Source organism: Castor canadensis, chromosome 14 (assembly GCF_047511655.1).
Source record: "Castor canadensis chromosome 14, mCasCan1.hap1v2, whole genome shotgun sequence".
In the NCBI taxonomy this organism is placed as follows: Eukaryota; Metazoa; Chordata; class Mammalia; order Rodentia; family Castoridae; genus Castor; species Castor canadensis.
The window spans coordinates 41,368,316-41,387,835 of record NC_133399.1 but is presented as its reverse complement, the minus strand read 5'-3'; the positions used below and the strand labels follow the sequence as shown (position 1 = coordinate 41,387,835).

General features: G+C 49.6%; 1 protein-coding gene and 1 non-coding gene across 2 annotated transcripts; one reads left to right on the top strand and one right to left on the bottom strand.

Annotated features, from left to right (window-relative positions):
* The first annotated feature begins 2,273 nt into the window (after positions 1-2,273).
* Acer1 (alkaline ceramidase 1) lies at positions 2,274-18,778 on the top strand. Its single transcript, XM_020166538.2, has 6 exons — positions 2,274-2,456; positions 13,453-13,567; positions 13,649-13,790; positions 14,550-14,687; positions 17,411-17,548; positions 17,792-18,778. Exons 1-6 carry the CDS (start codon positions 2,364-2,366, stop codon positions 17,958-17,960), a joined length of 795 nt encoding a protein of 264 aa, XP_020022127.2. The 5' UTR covers positions 2,274-2,363; the 3' UTR covers positions 17,961-18,778.
* Trnat-agu (transfer RNA threonine (anticodon AGU)) lies at positions 7,539-7,611 on the bottom strand. Its single transcript has one exon. It is a non-coding gene; the product is annotated as a tRNA-Thr (tRNA).
* Positions 18,779-19,520: the final 742 nt, after the last annotated feature.

Below are 19,520 nucleotides of genomic sequence, written 5' to 3'. Positions count from 1 at the left end.
TTATTAATAGCATAAATCAAAACCTGGCGCTCACACCTATAATCCTGGCTACTCATGAGGCAGAGATCAGGAGGATCATGCTTCAAATCCAGCCCCAGGCAAATAATAGTTCACAAGACCCTATCTCAAAAAAACCCTTCACACAAAAGTGCTAGTGGAGTGGCTCAAGGTGTAGGCCATGAGTTCAAATCTCAGTACCACAAAACAAAACAAACAAAAGCGTAAATCAAGCTTATAATTCCAGATACCAAGACTAGGGGAGATCTGAGGTCCAGGTCAGCCCCAGGCAAAGAGTGTGAGACCCCACCTAATAAATAACTAATGACAAAAATGGGCTGAACTGTGGCTCAAGTGGCAGAGTATCTGCCTAGAAAGCACAAGGCCCAATGCCACCAAAAAAAAAAAAAAAAAAAAAGGCATACATCATACTAGCTCTGAATGAGCCCCACTAATTTTACGATAACTCACGCCTGTAATCCCAGCCACTCGGGAGGCAGAGATCATTGTTCAAAGCCAGTCCAGGTAAATAGTCTGTGAGATTCTATCTCAAAAAAAACCCATCACAAAAAAGGACTGGTAGAGTGGCTCAAGTGGTAGAGCTCCTGCCTAGCAAGTGTGAGACCCTGAATTCAAACTCCCCCTACCAAAAAAAATTCAAAAGGGATATTACTGCCACGATTTTAAATGTAGTCCATGTGTCACCAAATTTATCTTCCCAGAGAAGCATGTTAACTGCTCATTAAATCTTCACAGGCACCCTAGGAAGGAGATACTAGTTTTACAAGTGGGGGAACCGGGCTCTGAGGGGTGCAGAAGCCTGCCTCTGTCTAGCATTCTCCAGTTGTCTGGCCTAGAGTAAACTGCTAAACTAGAAATTTCTGGTGTTCTCTTAGTAACCTGGAGATAAAACAGTTCCCGTGTGTTAGGGTCTTAAGCAAGTTAAATGATGGAACACAGGGCTGAGGATATAGATCAGTGATAGACAGCTGGACTCAAATTCACAGTCGTGGGTTCAATCCCCAAAGTGAGCCACAGTGAGAAAACCCACCATTGCTCTGATTTGGGCTAAACTCTTTTTTTTTTTTTTTTTTTTTTTTTTGGTGAGACTGGGGTTTGAACTCTGCCTTCACACTTGCAAAGCAGGCGCTGTACTGCTTGAGCCGTTCCTCCAGTCCATTTTTGCTCTGGTTACTATTTGCCCAGATTGGCCTCAAACCATGATCCTCCCAACCTCAGTTTTCCAAGTAGCTAGTAGCTAGAATTAAAGGAGTGAGGTACCAGCACCCAGCTCAGGCTAAACCCTTGACCTGCTGTATCACTGCATGTAACACAAATCTGTAGTACAAACATCCTCTTTGTATTAGGGCGAGCAAACTGAGGATCAGAACGATGAATTCACTTGCCCACGGTCACACAGTTTAGGAAATTGAGGAGTTCAGAATTTCAACCCAAGCCTGTCTGACTCAGGGCTTTCCTCAGGAAAGCCAGGACTGGGGACCCCAGATCTGAAAGTCCACGGTCTCCTTCCTTCACAGGTGGCCCCTGGTAGAAGACGGGATGCCCCAAAGATATGAAATCTTGACCAACTGAGAGCTGTGGTTTCAATCCAGCCCAACCATCCATTGCCCAGACAGGAGCACCGAGGTCCTCAAAGGACATTTCTCAAGAGACAAACGATGGATGGTGTTGCATAGCCAAGGGCGCCACAGGGGCTGAGCAGAGCCCAGTGATGTGGTGTCTGGTGGCTGTCTCTGACATGGGAAGCCATGCCCAGAGCTGTGAATGTGACGAGGCAGAAAGGAACACCTAATGATTTAGAGCCTGCATCTGGGCCGGGCGTGGCGTAACACACCTGCAATCTCAGCTGAGGTCGGCTTGGGCTGCATAGCAAGACCCTGTTTCCAAACACCAGGAAAAGTAAGGAAGCCTTGAATCCAGAGCCAGCCTGGTTGTCCCCATCAATTAGCTTGGCTCTGCCTGCTTCTATTTTCTCATCTGTAAAATGGGAAGAGTTGTGGAAGTCATCTGAATGGACTCCATATTTTTAGTATAAAAACAGTCACCCTCTCCCCATCTCCTCCAAGCCAGAGTGGACAGATAGACTGCCTCTTTCCTGCTCACCCCTGTTCCACTTAAACGCTGCCACCTCCACTGCTGGTGCCCAAGGCCACCACGGGGCAGCATCTGCCAGGCTGCCTGTCGCATTGGGGAGTGGCCAGGCAGGTTTTTCCTCTCAGCCTGCCTGCCTCAGGCCCCAGCTGTTCTCTCCCCGCCTCGCTGGGCCTGGCCCGGCCCTCCTGGGCTCACTTGCTCTACAACCTGTCTTGGCCTCCACCGCGAGCAGGTGTTGGACTCTGGAGAAGATGCCCAGCATCCTGGCCTACCAGAGCTCTGAGGTGGACTGGTGTGAGAGCAACTTCCAGTACTCGGAGCTGGTAGCCGAGTTCTACAACACGGTGAGGGCACAGCAGGTGGTATGGGATGGAGGAATCTCATGAGACTTGGGTTCAAATCCCGGTTCCTTCCCATCCTCCCTTGGGAAATCTTGCTTGAGCAGTTTACCTATGTGGCTTGGTTTTCTCATTGGTCGGACAGGAGTGTCAGCTTGCATTCATGTATTTGTCTTTATTTGTCTCCAAGCTCTGTGGTAGATTTTGGAAACACACCTGGTGATGGTGATGTAATGGGGAGTGCACAGGCAGCTCTGAGGGGGCTCAGAGGAGGCCTCTAGCCAGGGACCGTGGATGCCAGAAGGCTTTGTGGAGGTTGTGTCTGCCTTGTTCTCAGCTGCACACCTAGCTCAGGGCAACCAACTCTATTCCTGGGCCTAACCTATTTTTAGCACTGGATATTTCACCCCTCCCAAGAAACCCTTCAGGTTTGGGCATAGCAAGATGGTTGGCACTGCTCACCCCTGCTCCTGCTGCATTGGAAGTGCTCAAAAGTCACAGGTGCATCAGTGACAATGGCGTTGAACCAAAGGCTGAAAGGCATAGGAAGATCTATGCAATTCTGTTGTCCTTGGCACTGGACACAGTGCTGAAGGAGGTCAGGCTAAGTGGGGATCTTTTTTTTTTTTTTTTTTTGGCAACACTGGGGTTTGAACTCAGGGCCTCAACCTTGCTAGACAGGTGCTCTACCACTAGAACCACTCAGCCAGCCCTCTTAGCTTTAGGTATTTTTTTCACATAGGGTTTCACATTTTTTGCATGCACCAGCCTGGATTTAGATCCTCCTACCTATAGCTTCCCGTCTAGCTGGGATTAAAGGTGTGAACTACGACACCAAGCTACTTGTTGACATGAGGTCTCAGTAACTTTTTGCCCTAGGCTGGCCTCGAACTGCAGTCCTCCAGATCTCGGCCTCCCCAGTAGCTGAGATGACAGGCGCGTGCTACTGTGCCAAATACCAGCCAGATGGAGCAGTTACCATGTGCCAGGCATTGTACTAACTTTCTTGGTTTTTTGGTGTGACTGGTGTTTGAACTCAGGGCTTCATACTTGCCAAGCAGTTGCTCCACTGCTTGAACCACACCTCCAGTCCACTTTGCTCTAGTTATTTGGAGATGGGGGTCTTCAGAATCTCAGCCTTGAATCTCAGTCCTCTTGATCTCAGCCTCCCAAGTAGCTGGGATTACAGGTGCGAGCCACTAGCACCTGGCTCATTATGCTAACATGTAACTGAATGATCTCATCTAATCTTCACCATAGCATTTGGGGAGTAGGGTTAATACAGAGTTCAGCCAACTTTCCACCTGAGGAAGCAGCAGGTACTCAGGGAGGCTAAAAGATATGCCCAGGGTCACCCTGCCAGGTACAGGCAAGATTTGAACTTGATAAATCCAAGAGACTTTTTCTTTTTTGGCTGGGGAAGAGCTAAGCTCCATGTCAGGATGCCTGGGGTTGCTGCGACTCCATTGGCTTCCCAGAGCTGGAGTCAGGGGGCTCGGAGGCCCTTGAGTCTCCTGGGGCTGTCTCCTCCTTAGGCAGAGACAACCTTTTGGGTCCTCAGTCGTCCCACCTGTATAATGGGAAGGGGAGGAGTGTGCAGTCATCAGAGGTTGAAAAGAGGCTTCTCCACATTCCTCAGAAGCCCCTGTGGTCCAGAACGTTCTCTACTCAGCCCACCTCCGTGGGGGCCCCACAAAAGGCCCGAGAAGGGGCTGACTCAGGTGTGGCCAGGGTGGGGCTGGCTGCACGCTCTCAGGGAGATCCTCCCCCAGTCCTGAGCAATGTCCTGGCCTGGCTCTAGAGGTGGATTGGGCCTCGGTAGCCTCACAAAGGCTGTGGGTCAAAAGATTTTCAAGTCACCATGGATTAGCAAAGAGACTTGACATCATCGTAGCCCAAGATCTGAGCTTCCTGACGTTTACCCAACGCTTTGCAAGGCAGCATCCTCCTCTTGCTGGCATGAATCCAATGGGAGATGTTTGGTGTTTTGAGCCAGGGTCTTGATATGAAGCCCAGGTTGGCTTTGAACTCTCCATTCTCCTGCCTCAGCCTCCTGACTGCTGGGGATACAGGTGTGTGCGACCACATCTGACCCTCTTGGATCTTTACTCTCAAAAAGGCTTTGCCCAAACATGTCAGGGACAAGGACTAGAATTAGAGTAAGAGCAGGATGAGTTTCTCCAAGATCTCGACCCCCACAGTGCTGCCGAATAATAATCCTGTAGTCCATGGGTGGGGAGGCTGGCCCCAGAGGGGCATGCCTGTAATCCCAGCTCCATGGGAAGCACAGGTGGGAGCATCACAGTCTGGGGCCCGCTGAAGGCAAAAGCTCAAGACCCTATCCAAACAACAGCAAAAGCAAAAAGGGCTGGAGTGTGGCTCAAGAGGCAGCACACCTGCCTAGCAAGTGTGAAGCCCAGTGCACCCCACCCCCAAAGCAAAGGGAGCAGCCAGGGTGGAGTGACAGACTTTTTCTAGACAGAACCAACAAGTAAATGTTTTTGGCTTTATGGGACATGTGGTTGGTGTGTGTTGAAACTGCTCAGAAGTAGCCTCAGGTGAAATGCCAGTGAGTGTTGTGGCTTTGTACCCATAAAATTTTATTTGTATAAACTGAAATGTGGATTTCCTCTCACGTGCATATGTCACAAAATAATATTCAATTGATTTTTTTCCAAATTTAATGTAAGCTTTGAGCTGGGCATGGTGGTAAATGCCTGTAACCCCAGCACTTGGGAAGCAGTGCAGGAGGTTCATGAGCTCAAGGCCAGCCTGGACTACCTGCATAGTGAGACCTTGTCTCATTAGAAAAAGAAAAAGGAAGGAAGGAAGGAAGGAAGGAAGGAAGGAAGGAAGGAAGGAAGGAAGGAAGGAGAAAGAAAGAAAGAAGGAAGAAAGAAAGAAAGAGAGAAAGAGGAAAGGAAAAGAAAGAGCATGGCTTTGATGTTGGGATGTAAATGAAAGACAAAATCTGTAACAAAAAATTTAAATGTTTTCACATTGATTTCATCATTACCTGCTTATATGAGTCATGACTCACATATGGAAAGACTACACAGAAGATAATCTTTTGTGTCTGGGTTCTCATTGCTTGGTTTGCAAGGAGCTGAGTTGGAATGGGGTGGCTGAGGCCAGCCACTCATGGTGAAGGTTGAAGAAGAAAGCACACAAGGATTCAGTTCAAGGGTAGGAGTCTTCATGGAGAAGGGCACTTAAGAGTTGGGTTTTGACCCCTTGTTCCTTCCTATTATTGCTTATACTCTCTCTACAAAAAAATTAGAGATAAGGGCAAAATAGTTTCTGCTGGGTATTGGGGGGGGAGCGGGAGGGGGTGGGGGCAGGGGGGAGAAATGAACCAAGCCTTGTATGCACATATGAATAATAAAAGAAAAATGAAAAAAAAAAAAGAGTTGGGTTTTGAAAGATAAATAGGAGTTCACCAGGTGGAGTAGAAATCCCAGAAAGGAGTGCAAACAAGGGGGAAAGGAAGTATGAAGTCCTGGAAGGAAAGGAGAAGCTGGAGGAAATGGGGAAGGAGAGTTTTGTTTCTGAGTAGAATGTGGGCAGAAATAAAGCCGACAAATTTTGCCTGCTGGGTTACAGTGTTTGAAATGTCTGCTTTGTTCATTGACGGATTCATTCATTCAACAAAAAGGCTACGTGCGCCAGGTGACCCTGGGCTCCCAGGCTGTGAGGGATCCAGGCCTAGAAGCTTACTTCTTCCTGGGTAGCTTGAGGCAGAGGGAAAAGCAAGTAGGAGCTGCCAGTGGGAACCATGGGGACTGGATGGTGAAGCCTCTGCTGAATAAGGAGGAGAAGTCAGCCATGTGTGGATCCCAAATCTCTCGGGATATTGGGGCAAAGAGAATCGCATATGCAAAGGCCCTGAGGTACGGAAACAGTCTGTTGGGAAATCGCTGGTGGCTTGAAGTCAAGAGCTCGGACTGCATGTGGAAGAAGATCTGAAGAGACTGGAGAGCCTTCCCCGGGTCAAATCAGAAATGACAGACTCAGGAAGTGTGTTTATCCCGAAGGCACTGGGGAGCCATAGACATGTGAGCAGGGGAGAGTCATGGCATGCGATCAGCTGGGCATTTATGGAGTGGGCTGGTAGAACCAGGAAGGGCCATGCAACAGGAACAGAGGCAAAGAGTGTGGAAGAACTTGACGGGGGCTTGAGGAGGTCAGAGGGGGACATGATGGGCCTTTCTACTTAGCCCCTGTTCCTGTTGCTCTGGTGGCCTCTTTCTGGGTTGCTGACCATTAAAGAGAGTTTCGAGTGGTAAAGGTGGAAGTTTCAAGGCTCCTCATCTCCTAGAGGGTGCTGGGATACTGAATATTCTGCATTGGGCGCTACCAATGTTTCACAGGCTCTGCATCTCTCTCCCTCTCTCTCCCTCCCTCTCTCTCTCTCTCTCTCTCTCTCTCTCTCTCTCTCTCTCTTGATACTGAGTTACAAGGGCTCAAGCAGTAGAGTGCCTGCCTAGCAAGTGCAAAGTGCTGAGTTCAAATCCCAGTACGGCCAGAAAAATGAAATCTCAGTTACAGACACAGGGATGGCATGGCCAGCTTGGGAACTGATGAGGGGGAGGCTCAGAGGTGGGAATGAGTTGCGGGGTAGGGGGGCATTAGGGAACTGAAGAGGGGAGCCGAGAGCAGGGAGAGCTGAAGGGTAGGGTGGGTACAGGACCCTCTCTTGAGCTCGCCCACTGCTGGCCTTCTGGGCTCCTTCCAGCCCTGATGCTTCCTTGAATGCTGTGTGACTCAAGAGAAAGCCAGCCCTCTCTGAGCCCCTGGCTGCATGCAACAGGCAGGCCCATGCTAGACCATTTGTGGACATGAGATCCAGTCACGGCCCGCTCTTGTGATCACCGGTGTTCCTCCCTGGCCCAGCGGAGCAGTGGTGGCTCGGTATGTTTTGTTCAGGAAGAGAAGAGGCCACACATTGGATAGCTACTCCAGCCTCAACTTCCCTCTCACCCTCTTTCTCCTTTCTATTTGAACACAAATAGTGTATTAGTCGCACAAGGGGCATTTCATCAGGACATTTCCATATATGCTTAGGATGTACCTTAAATACAACCTTTTTTGGTGGTACTGGGTCTTGAACTCAGGGCCTCATGCTTACTAGGCAGGCGCTCTACCACTGAGCCACCCACCAGCCCTTTTCTCCTTTGGCAACACTGAGATCCCCACCCCCCTAGCCTCCTGGAGTTGGAGTAGGGTTGAAGTCAAGGATTTCTTCATTTTGTTCTTCTTCTTCTTCTTCTTCTTCTTCTTCTTCTTCTTCTTCTTCTTCTTCTTCTTCTTCTTCTTCTTCTTCTTCTTCTTCTTCTCCTCCTCCTCCTCTTCCTCCTCTTCCTCCTCTTCCTCCTCTTCCTCTTCTTCCTCTTCTTCCTCTTCTTCCTCTTCTTCTTCTTTCTTCTTCTTCTTCTTATTTGCAGTACTGGGGCTTGAACTCAGGGCCTGCACCTTGAATTATTCCACCTTTTTTGGAAGGGTATTTTTAAGGTAGAGTTTTGTGAACTGTTTACCTGGGTTGGCCTCAAACTGTGATCCTCCTGATCTCTGCCTCCTAAGTAGCTGGGATTACAGGAGTGAGCCACTGGGGCCCAGCTTTGTTTTGTTCTTTATCTGTCAAGAACAGTACCTGGCATGGGCCAGGAATGGTTTTCTGAGCTCTGGGGGCACAGAGGGGATACAACGGACACTCCCCCCCCCACCTTGTGGGGGCTGAGGGGACGGGGAGCAGACAATTCACCAAAGTCATTAATTAATGAAAGAATGAAGGTTATTTTTTTATTTTTTTATTTTTTGGTGGGACTGGGGTTTGAACTCAGGGCTTGGCATTTGCAAAGCAGACACTACTGCTTGAGCCATACCTCCATGTTGGAGATGGTTGTTTTGAGAACTATTTGCCTAGGTTGGCCTCAAACCTTGATCCTTCAGATCTCAGCCTCCCACGTAGCTGGGATTACAGGTGTGACCGCTGGCCTAGCTATGGATTTGTTTAGAGATGGGTCTTGCTATGTCACCCAGGCTGGCCTTGAGCTTCTGGGCGCAAATCACCTTCCTGCCTCGGCCTCCCAGCAAAGAACCACGGAGCCCCTGTGCAAAAAGAGGCAGCCACAGGTTGTGAATGCACTGGACTGCGCAGAGGGTAAAACAGCTGCTGAACAAACCCTGTGTCCACGGATGGTTGAATGGACACACAGCGTGGCCATCCACACTGGCGTATCAGGCAGCGATGAACAGGGCAAGTCTCTGACCCACGCCACACCACAGCGTGGAGGACCTTGAGAACGCCGTGCTCAGTGAGAGAAGCAGACTCACAAGCACACAGCGTGACTCCACTGACAGGAAACGTCCAGCACAGGGGACCCAGGGACAGGCAGCGGACTCGTGGAGGCCAGGGGTTGGGAACGAATAGGGTGACTGCTTGGGGGACAGCGTGATGGAGTGTAGAATAGATAGTGGTCATGGCTTCAGAAACTTTGTTAATGTACTGAAAACCACTGAAAAAAATATGTCCTTGTTTGTTTGAGCCAGGGTCTCCCTGTGTAGCCCAGGCTGACCTTGAACTCAGGATCCTCTTGCCTCTACCTCCCGAGTGCTGGGATTACAGGGATGAACAACTGTACTCAGCCTAAAAACCACTGAATTTTATAGTACATGATTTATGACTCAAAAAAACAGATATGTAAATCCCCATAACTCTTGCTATATCATTAGTATTGAATAAATTTAAGTTATTACTGTTACAAGTAAGCACAGCACAGGGATGAAAATGTGATGTTCATTAATTGTATTTGACATTTATTAATTTTACTTAATGCACAGAGTTTAGTGTAATCCTCACAAAAGTCCTATGAGGTAGATATTCTTGTTCTGTTTCTTTGTTCTGAGACACTATGTAGCCTAGGCTGGCCTGCAACTCATGATTCTCCTGCCTCAGCCACCTAAATGCTGAGATTATAGGCATGCACCACCATGCCCGGCCTGAAATACTCTTATGCTTCTCCTCAACAAATGGGTACAGAGAGGTTAGTTTCTAGCCTAGGGTTTCTTGCAGAGTGCAAGTGCATGAAAGTTGCAGATAGCGAAAGAACCTGGTCCCAGAGTGCTTCAATTCACCACACCACCGACAGACAACCTAATTAGTGAGTGACTAATGATGAATGGTGTGCTTTCACCATTCATCCTCCAAGAGAGTCTTGTGCTGTGGCTGGTGCTGACTCCATGAGCCCTGTCAAGGGCCAACCTTTGTGGGCAGGTGTGGAATGGATGCAGGTGATGGTCCTCAATAAGTGACACAGGCCACTTATTGTGTGGACAGTGGGAGGTGGGACGAGGAGCTTTGGCAATGAGGAGAAAGAACAAGCTGGCATTAGGAGAGAGATGTTCCCCGCCTGAATGGATCCAGCAAGTCTTTCCCTTTGCTTTGTTTTTTTGTTGCGTTTTGGAGACAGGGTCTCACTATGTACCCCAGGCTGGACTTGAATTCATGATCCTCCTGCTTCCATCTCCTGAATGCTTGGATTACAGGTGGGCCCTACCTTTGCAACAAGGTTTTCTTAAGCGCCTACTGGGTGCACCATGTGATCACTGTTAGGGATGCAGTCAGGGATCTCCATCAACAGAGGTGTCTCCATCCTCACAGAAGTCTCAGTCTTTAGGGAGGGTAAAGACAACGGCCAGCTCAAGAAATGAAGCCCGCAGGGAGATGCGGGGGTGTGGAGAGTGTGGGGAGCTGGGGCTGGGGGCTGGGCTGCAGCTGTGGCATTTTGGGTGGTGGAAAACACCTCCCCGTTGTCTTTTCCAAGGCAGAGGGGATCGATGCAGGTCAGGTTCCCTCCTTCCCTTCATTTTTGCTTCCCTCCCTCCTTCCTTCTTCCTTCCTCTCCCTACTTCCTTCCTTTCTCCCTCCTTCCCTCCTCTCTCCTTCATTTCTCCCCCCTTCCTTCATTCCCCCTTCTCATCCAGCCCTCCCTCCCTCCACCCATCCCTCCCTCCCTCCATCATCTCCTTCCTTCCTTCCCCCTCTCTTTTCATCCCTCTCTTCTTCCCTCCCTCTCTCCCCCCACCTTCTGCACCTTCCTTCCTCCCACCCCAAGGTGTCACTACACATTTCCCACTTTCTGCCCAGTACTGTGGATCAAAGGGTACCACAGTCCAGAAGCAGACACACACATGAAGACCTCACAGCCCTCGTGGCTGGGCCAGGCACCCACAGGCACCGTGACACCCATTCTTTGCTCACATTATTTCCCACAGTAATTTACTGAGTACCTACTGTGTGCTGGGTGTGGGTCTGGAGAGAGAAAACTCACAGAACCCTCCAGCCGTGGTGTTTAATCCTCTCACCCTCGCACAGCACTGGGAGGAGACTGAGGCACAGAACACCCCCTGCCGTCCTCACTGGACATACCCCACAAAGGCAGGGACTCTGCTTGGGGGTCATGGAGAAGGTTCTAGAGTACACAGTAGATAGTCAAGAGATGGATGAGTGAATGAACAGAGGGAGGTGGACTCCAGGACTGGGACTAGGACAACAGGGCGTGTGGCACACGTGTGGCTAGGGATCGGTTGTGCCAGCTTTGGTTAGGATCCCAGGCTGGTGTCTGTGCCACTTCACAGGGCCGGGCTGGGGTGAGGCACTGGGAAATGTGGGCGCCAGGGAGGGGACCCTGGCGTCCAACTGGCGCTGCTGTTATCAGAGGCTCTTTTATCTGTGTCACTGCCTCTCTGAACTCGCTCTGCCCGCTCAGGGATATTGCAGGAAACTCTGGTTTCAGCTGGCCTCTGAGCTTACAACAGGCAGAGCAGTAAAAGGCCTGTTACTACCATCTCCCTGACAATATGACAGCTTCTCTGGAGCCCACCAGGTAGCATTGGTGACAGGGGAACCCCTCTTAGTCACCCCCGCCTGCCTAGTCCTCTGGTCTTCCAAGGCAGGGGAGAAAAGCAGGCTTCAGAGTCCCAAGTGCTGTGCAACCTCAGAGAAGTTGCTTCACCTCTCTGAGACTGGATTCCTCATTGCCACACAAAAACTAGGAAGCTGGACTCGGGAGTGGGAGGGAGCTGTGTGTGAAGATGAGAAACAATCTCTGTCAAGTCCAGTGTGGTTCAATGACCAAAAAGCCTGGGGCCATAACTCGGGTAGAGCACCTGCCTAGCATATACAAAGCCCCTGCTTCCATCAAGTATTTTTGTGTGTGTACTGGAGATCAGCCTGACCCTGTCTTAAGATTTCTTTTTTTCTTTCTTTTCTTTTGCAGTGCCAGGGTTGGAACCCTGGTTCTCACACATGGTAGACAAGTGCTGTACCCCATCCCTCTCTTAAGAGCTCTCTGGTCAACAGTCAGTATTTATTGAGCTCCTACTGTATTACATGTCCTGAAGGACAATGCAGAGGAGGGCAGACACAGCCCCGGCTCTCAGAGCTTTCCAGAGCACTGGGACAAGTGTTGAGAAAGTGGGGTAGGAAGGATGAAGTGGGAAGGCTTGAGGAGGAACTGGCTGCTTCTTCCACCTGAGTTATAAAGTTGGAGAGTTTATAAGCCAAGTTTAAGAGTCTGGAGTATTAGTGGGAGCCACAGATATGTTTTAAATGGAGGCGTTAGAGTTTGGGAGACTGGTTGGATCAGCACACCAGGCATTGACGTTGACGTGCTCCAGGACTCGGGGCGGAGGGAGCACCGGCATTGCTGGGAATGTGTGGGAAGGCACTCAAGGTGCCTTCTGTAAGCTGTAAAGAAAACCAGTTTACTTTGGCTCCCGGTTCTAGTCCAAGGTCAAGGGGTGGTGTCTGATGACTCCTTCCTGGCAGAGGCCAGATGTGGAACAGGGCATCACATGTGAGAGCTGGGGAGCCCGTGAGACCTAGCCAAACAATTTCTAGCTCACCCCTTCCCTGTTCATCGCCGGATGGCGCAGAGCCTCACGTGTTTTTAATGCGAGGTGTGAGGATGAACCCAGGCCTGAGCACACTGGGCAAGTGCTCCTCACTGAGCTGCACCCTAGCCCTGCTTCCTAAGGTCCCACCTCTTACTTATGAGGGCATGATGGAGATTACATTTCAACATGAGTTTGGAAGGGGTAAACCACATTCAAAGCATGGCAAGTATCTATCGCCCCAGTTTTTCTTTCAGCAGCCAACTGCCCTGCCTCTACCACCTGAGTCACATCTCCAGCTCTTTCTACTTATTTTTGGGTAGGACCTTGTGCTTTTTTCCCAGGCCAACATAGACCATGATCCTATGCCTCCTTGGTAGTTGGAATTACAGTGTGTACCTGCATTTCTGACTTGTTCATTGAGGTGGGGTCTTGCTAACTTTTTGCCTGGCCTGGCCTTGAACTGTGAGCCTCCTGATTTTTGCCTCCTGAGTAGCTGGGATTACAGACATGCACCACAAGCCCAACTTTTTCCTGAATATTTTCAAGCTGCATTTGGCTTAATGTGAAGTTATGAAATCCCTACGTACAGAGCATTTTCTTCTAAAAAAAAGGGGAAGGGATGGATGGATAGATGGTAGATAAGATAGTCTTTGTCACAGTCCTTGAGGGAATAATGAACCAATAGAATAATAAATGGAGTAATGGATCTATTTTTTTTTGAGGCAGGTCTCACTATGCAAACCAGGCTGGCCTGGAACTTATGATTCTCCTGTCTCAGCCTCCTGAGTACTGGGATTACAGGCGGGTACCACCACACCTGGCTAGCAATGTATCTATTGGTGACCAATTAATTCACAAGATCAGCGGGGCTGGGGGTGCAGCTCAGGGATAGAGCACTTGTCTTTTCTATACAGTACCCTGGATTTCATCTCTGGCACCAAACAATAAAAAAAAAAGATCAGCTGGAAGGTTGACAGGTGGTTGATTGACAATGTTGGCTGGATGAGTTTTCTGGAAGGCGTGGGTGATTGGCTTAAGGCTAAGGGTTTTGGGAGAGGGAGCCCCACCCTGTCATCTGACCCGCCCCTCCCTGTGTCTGTTCCAGATCAGCAATGTTCCCTTTCTGGTCTTCGGCCCCCTTATGGTGTTCCTGATGCATCCCTATGCCCAGAAGCGCTCCCAGGGCGTGTACATCGTCTCCACCCTCTTCATGGGCATAGGTAGGTGGGTCTGTGACCACAGGGAGGCGGCGTGGGGGCAGGAGGCTCCCTTGACTCCCTTCCCTTGTCTCTGTCCCCTAGGCGTGTTCTCCATGTATTTCCACATGACGCTCAGCTTTCTGGGCCAGCTGCTGGACGAGCTGGCTATCCTGTGGCTCCTGGCCTTTAGCTACAGCATTTGGATGCCGCGCTGCTACTTCCCTGCCTTCCTGAAGGGCAACAGGTGGGCAGGGGCTGGCTGTGCAGACAGGGTGGGGCTTGAGCCCTCTGTGGGTCCTGCCTGCCCCCCCACTCTGCATCCTCTTCCCTTTGGGGGTCTCTAGAATCCCTCTCCTAACATCCTAGGACTCTCTGCAGACCCTGCCTGACTTACGTGGCCTTCCATTAACCTCTTTCCTAGTCCCACATGGATAATCCTGAGACCTTCTCCAATTCCCATCTGAGCCACCTGGGGACTCTCTGGACTCCAGGGGCTCCCTCCTCTGAGCCCCTCACTATCTGGACTCTCTAGAATCTTCCATCTGATCCACCTCAGGCCCTCTCTTGACTTGCCTGATTCCAGTCCCCACCCCTCTTGCCAAGTTTCCTCAGAAACTCTCCCAAAACCTGTTTGCCCCACCTGTGCCTTCCAGGACTCACCCATCACTACCCACGACACCTGTCATGTCCAGTCCTTTGTGGACCTCTCCAAAATCACCTGGGCTCAGGCCTGACCTCACCTGGGCCCTGAAACCTTTGCTGACCCTCCTGGGCTCCCCAAAGCCCTCTTTTCATTCTACCCTGCCCTCCATGGATCCTTTTCAGTCCCTGCCTGGGCCTACCTGGGCTCCCCTGGACCCCTCTGCACTCACCTGGGAAACTCAGGTGTCTTCCCCAGAGCCCTGCCCTTTTTCTCATCCACCTTGGCCACAAGATGACCTGGCTTCATCCTCCAGGACCTCCCTCCACTCCTCACCCACAACTGAGCCACTGTCCTCCTCAGGTCCCACTTCGCCTGCCTGGTCATCACCACCACTGTGATCAGCACGTTCCTGTCCTTTCTGAGGCCTACAGTCAATGCATACGCCCTCAACAGCATTGCTGTGCACATCCTGTACATCGTGCAACGGGAGTACAAGAGGTGACCGCAGGCCCCTAGAGGGGACACCCCCCACCCACGACTGGCAGGGCTGGGATTTGAATCTGTCTTACTTGAGATGAAAGCCCTAAAATGTACATATGAGTGGAAAGGGTTACCCTACAAACCTCCATGCACCCAGCCCCAACAACCACCCTCATTTTCCAGTGTGTATTACATATTTCCCTTGGATTTCATATAATTTCACCCCTCGATTTTTTCAGGATTTAATTTATTGATTTTTAACCCTTACTGGGTCTTTTTTTTTTTAAATTTATTTAGGCACTCTACCACTTGAGCCACATCCCCAGTCCTTCTTGCTTTAGGCATTTTTCAGATAGGGTCTTGCTTTTGCCCAGGGCCAGCCTCAGCTATGTCTTCCTTGTAGCCAGATGACAGGTGTGTACCACCACGCTTGTTGGTTGAGATGGGGGTCTCAGTAAGTTTTACCTAGGCTGGTCTTAAACCTCAAATCTTCCAATCTCTGCTTCCTGAGTAGCTGAGATTACAGGCATGAGCCATCATGCTTGGCCTCACACTGGGTCTTAGCAGGACTGAGAAGGGCTCTTGAATGGGGCTGCTTGAGAAGACCTGAATAAAAAAGATTACTTATAAAGAGAATGCTGGGTGTTGGAAAATCGATCAGGGCTGTTTAGAGCCCTGTGCTAATCAGTATGGGATTCCATGACCATTGGCGTTCTGGGGCAAGGACGGCAGAGGACACCTGGGAAAGGAAGGCCAGAGGGACTGATTACAAGAATTGAAGAAGCTGGGCAGGTGAGATGGTTTCTCTGACAGCAGCTAGGGAAACAGACACCCTACCCTTTCATTAAGTTTCATTCTTCCAACCCTTTCATTTTCTGGGGAAGGCTCCACATTGCCCAAACCCACTGGAAGCCATTGGCCAATCCAGGTAGCAACCGTTGGTCAAATAGACTGGAAACCACTGATCTAGCCAATCAGAGATGATTGGCCAAGCCAACCAGAAACCATTGGATGTCTTCATTTTGTCCAGCCTGCCCTATTTAAGGTGAGCAGGCAGAAACTGCTTTGAACCTAAAGGGAGTTGCTCTCTTAGTCATTCCTGATATGCTCTTTTGCCAGGGACACCGGGTTGGTCCTGTTGCCAGGAAACAGATTCTGGTGTTGAGTTGTCCCAAGCCATAAACTTCACAGAATACAGCCCCCCAAGACCCACAGTCACTCTTACACACAGACATGCATGTCTTATAACACACGGGGACACATGCACAGCCCCAAACACACAAGCATTGGATTGCAAACTGAAAATAAAGATCACTGTTATGATGTAATCCATTACTTTGTACAACTACCATAAAAATCAACACAAATGATGATTACACCACCAGACAAATTTGGTTTAGGTCCCAGCCCTGCCACCTAACTATGTAAGCATGTGGGGGTGGGGCACGGCCTCATTGCCTGTGTTTACTCACAACGAAGTTGTGTAAGGACTGTGTTGATGTCTGCACCTGCTGTCCTATAACTGCTCTGCAAGTATTAGCTGTCAGCATACATTAGGCCCCATTGTCAGTCAGCTTTCTGCTACTGTAACAAACACCTGGGATAAATACATTTACAAACAGATGAGGCTGAGTAGGAGGACTGGTTGATTCCAATGTTTGAGGACAGCCTGGGTAACAAAGCAAGACCCTGTCAAGAGAGAAAGTTGGGGGAGGGGGGAAGAGCGAAACAGAGATACAGAGAGAGACAGATAGACAAATAGAGATAGAAAGATGTGTGTGTGTGTGTGTGTGAGAGAGAGAGAGAGAGAGAGATTGAAGGTTTATTTTGGCTCAGTTTTTGTTGTTGTTGTTGTTGCTGTTGTTGTTGTTTTACATTGCTGGGGATCAAATTCAGGGCCTTGTCCATGCTAGGCAATTGCTCTACCACTGAGTTACATCACCAGCACTGGCTCACAGTTTTTTGTTTGTTTATTTGGTCTTTGGGTTTTGTTTTTTCTTTTCTTTTTTTTTTTAATATTTGAGATACAGTCTTACTATATTCCCCAGGCTGGCCTTGAACTTGCAATCCTTCACCTCTGTCCCCGCAGTTCTGGCTTTGGCTTTGGTTCAGTTTCAGAGCCTGCAGTTCACGTTCAGTTGACCCTGTTATTTTGGGCCTAGGTGACATATCATGGCAGCCAGTACATGACAGAGCTAAGCCATTCACCTTATGGCCAGGGAGTGAAAAAGAAGCAGAAGAAGGACCAAGGAGCTGGCACTGGTGGCTCACGCCTGTAATCCTAGCTACTCAGGAGGCAGAGATCAGGAGGATGGACAAATAGGTCAGAGAGCCTATCTCAAAAAAACTCATCACAAAAAAGGGCTGGCAGAGTGGCTCAAGGTGTAGACCCTGAGTTCAAACCCCAGCACTGCAAAAAAAAAAAAAAAAAAGTAGAGGTCCCAGAATCCCCTTCAAGGCCACACCCTTAGTGACAAAGCTGTATCACTAGGCCCCACCTCTTAAAGGTACCACTCCCTCCCAATAGCACCAAGCTGAGCAGCAAGCCTTTTTAACACGTAGACCTTTGGGGAACATTGCAGATCTGAATTACAGCAAGCACCAGCACTCTTGCATCCATATCCTTTCTCCTTCCCTCCCCTGGCCTCTGAGCTTCATCTCTTTGGATGCAGGAATTTCTCATCAGCATCTTTGGGTGCTGGTGTCTGAATTAGGCCTGATCTCCAACCTTCCCTCCCCAGGACCAGTAATAAAGACCTTCGTCACCTGATTGAGGTCTCTGTGGTTTTATGGGCCCTTGCCCTTACCAGCTGGGTGAGTGACCGTGTTCTTTGCAACTTCTGGCAATGGATTCGTTTCTCTTATTTGCACAGCATTTGGTAAGTACCTGTCCTGGGTGGGGCCTGGGACCTGAAAGCTTGGAGCAGGAGCCTGGGGTGGGGCAGGGTGGAGGTAGAGGAGGAGATCCAGATCTTGACTTGGTGGTAGGTAAGGTGGCACTTGGCTTGCTGGACCCAGAAGGTACCTGTAGATGGCCAAGAGTCATGAGACATAAGGAGGAGAGGTCCGTGTGGGGCTGGGGGCATCCTGCACCTTTGCCACTTTCTCCCTGCCTCCCACAGGCATGTGCTCATCAGCATCACCTTTCCTTACGGCCTGGCCACCATGGTCTTGGTTGATGCCCACTATGAGATGCCAGGCCAAACCTTTAAACTCCGCTACTGGCCACAGGACACTTGGCCAGTAGGAATGCCATACATAGAGATCCGAGCGGATGACAAGAACTGCTGAGCCCCATCGGTCTTTTGATACTCCAGCCATCTGCTGAGTCACCTGTGTTTCGAGGACAGAGGACTGAACCAAGACGTCAACCCCAGCCCAAGGGACACTCGCAGTTCCTTATCTTTCTCCTTTCCCATGCGCCTGCCTTGCCCCAAGGCAGGGGATGAACTTCTGGGTGTCTGTGACTTGATGTACTTTCCCCTCCATGTCCTGCCCCTGTCCACAGTTTCCCTTTGGTCATTGTCATATGACCTGGTGGGACTGCACTACCAGGTACAATGATTGGGTGATGTGAGAGTTGTTGGAATGACCCCAGCTTGGCACTTGCCATCTGGCATTTTGTATATATTGATGGCTATTTCCCAATGCCCTGGATCTGTCTTTGCCACCACAATGCCCCTGTGACTTGGGGGACATCACAGAGAACAGACATGACTTCCAGGTGCCTCATCCCACACTCATACATGTGTGTAGAGACTCGCAGAGTCTACCGCGTGTGCTTATGGACTTGTGGGGAGCAAGTCATCACTGGCTGGCAGCTGAGGACAATGGAGGTCCACATTGGGCAATCTTGGTGTTGTGGAGCTCGGGGCATCAGAGGGGAGCTGCTCTATGCTCTTAGCAGCAGGGAAGGTGATGGGGGTTAAGAGCATGGGGCTTGCAGTCAGACAGACCTAAGTGCGAACCCCTGCTCAACCATTTTCCACTTGTGTAACCTTGAACGCGTGACTTTCCCTGCTTCTGAAGCTCAAGCTCCTCATCTGTAAACAATTCCCTCTCTCATGGGGTCTCCGTGTGAATAAAACAAGTTATCATGTGTGAATTTATCATGTGCATTTGGCAGAGAGCCTATCCTTTAGTTCATCCTTCCATCCATCGGCCATCCATCTTCTACCCATACATGAATTCATCTATCTATTCATCTGTTCACCTTTTCCACAATCCAGAAGTGGTTTTTTTTTGGCAGCACTGGGGTTTGAACTCAGGGCCTCATGCTTGTTAGGTAGGTGCTCTTCCACTTGAGCTACTCTGCCAGACCTAATCTATTCATTTTTTTCATCTACCTTTTATATCAATCTGTTCATTTGCCAATGTATCCATCCATCCATCCATCCATCCATCCATCCATCCATTTATCCAAGTACTTATCCACTCTTCATCTGTTATCCACCCATATGTTAACTTACTCCTCCATTAATTCCTCCATCCATTTGTCTATCCATTTTTTTGTTTATTACCTTATGTTTTTGGTTTTGAGACAGGGTCTCCCTATGTAGACTACGATAGCCTCTAAACTCCCAATCCTCCTGCCTCAGCCTCTGAGTGCTGGGATTACAAGCATGTACCACCATTCAAGGTGTGTCCTCGATATTTTTATCCATCTATTCGTTCATTAATGAGCACAGCCATCCAGCGAACCATCATCCTCCATTTATCCACTCATATCCTTCCTTCCTTCCATCCATCCATCCATCCACCTATCCATCATCCACTTATCCAACTATTTACCCCTCAACCCTCTTCCATCAATCTGTTCATTCCATTTGACCAGCCATTTCTCATTTATCC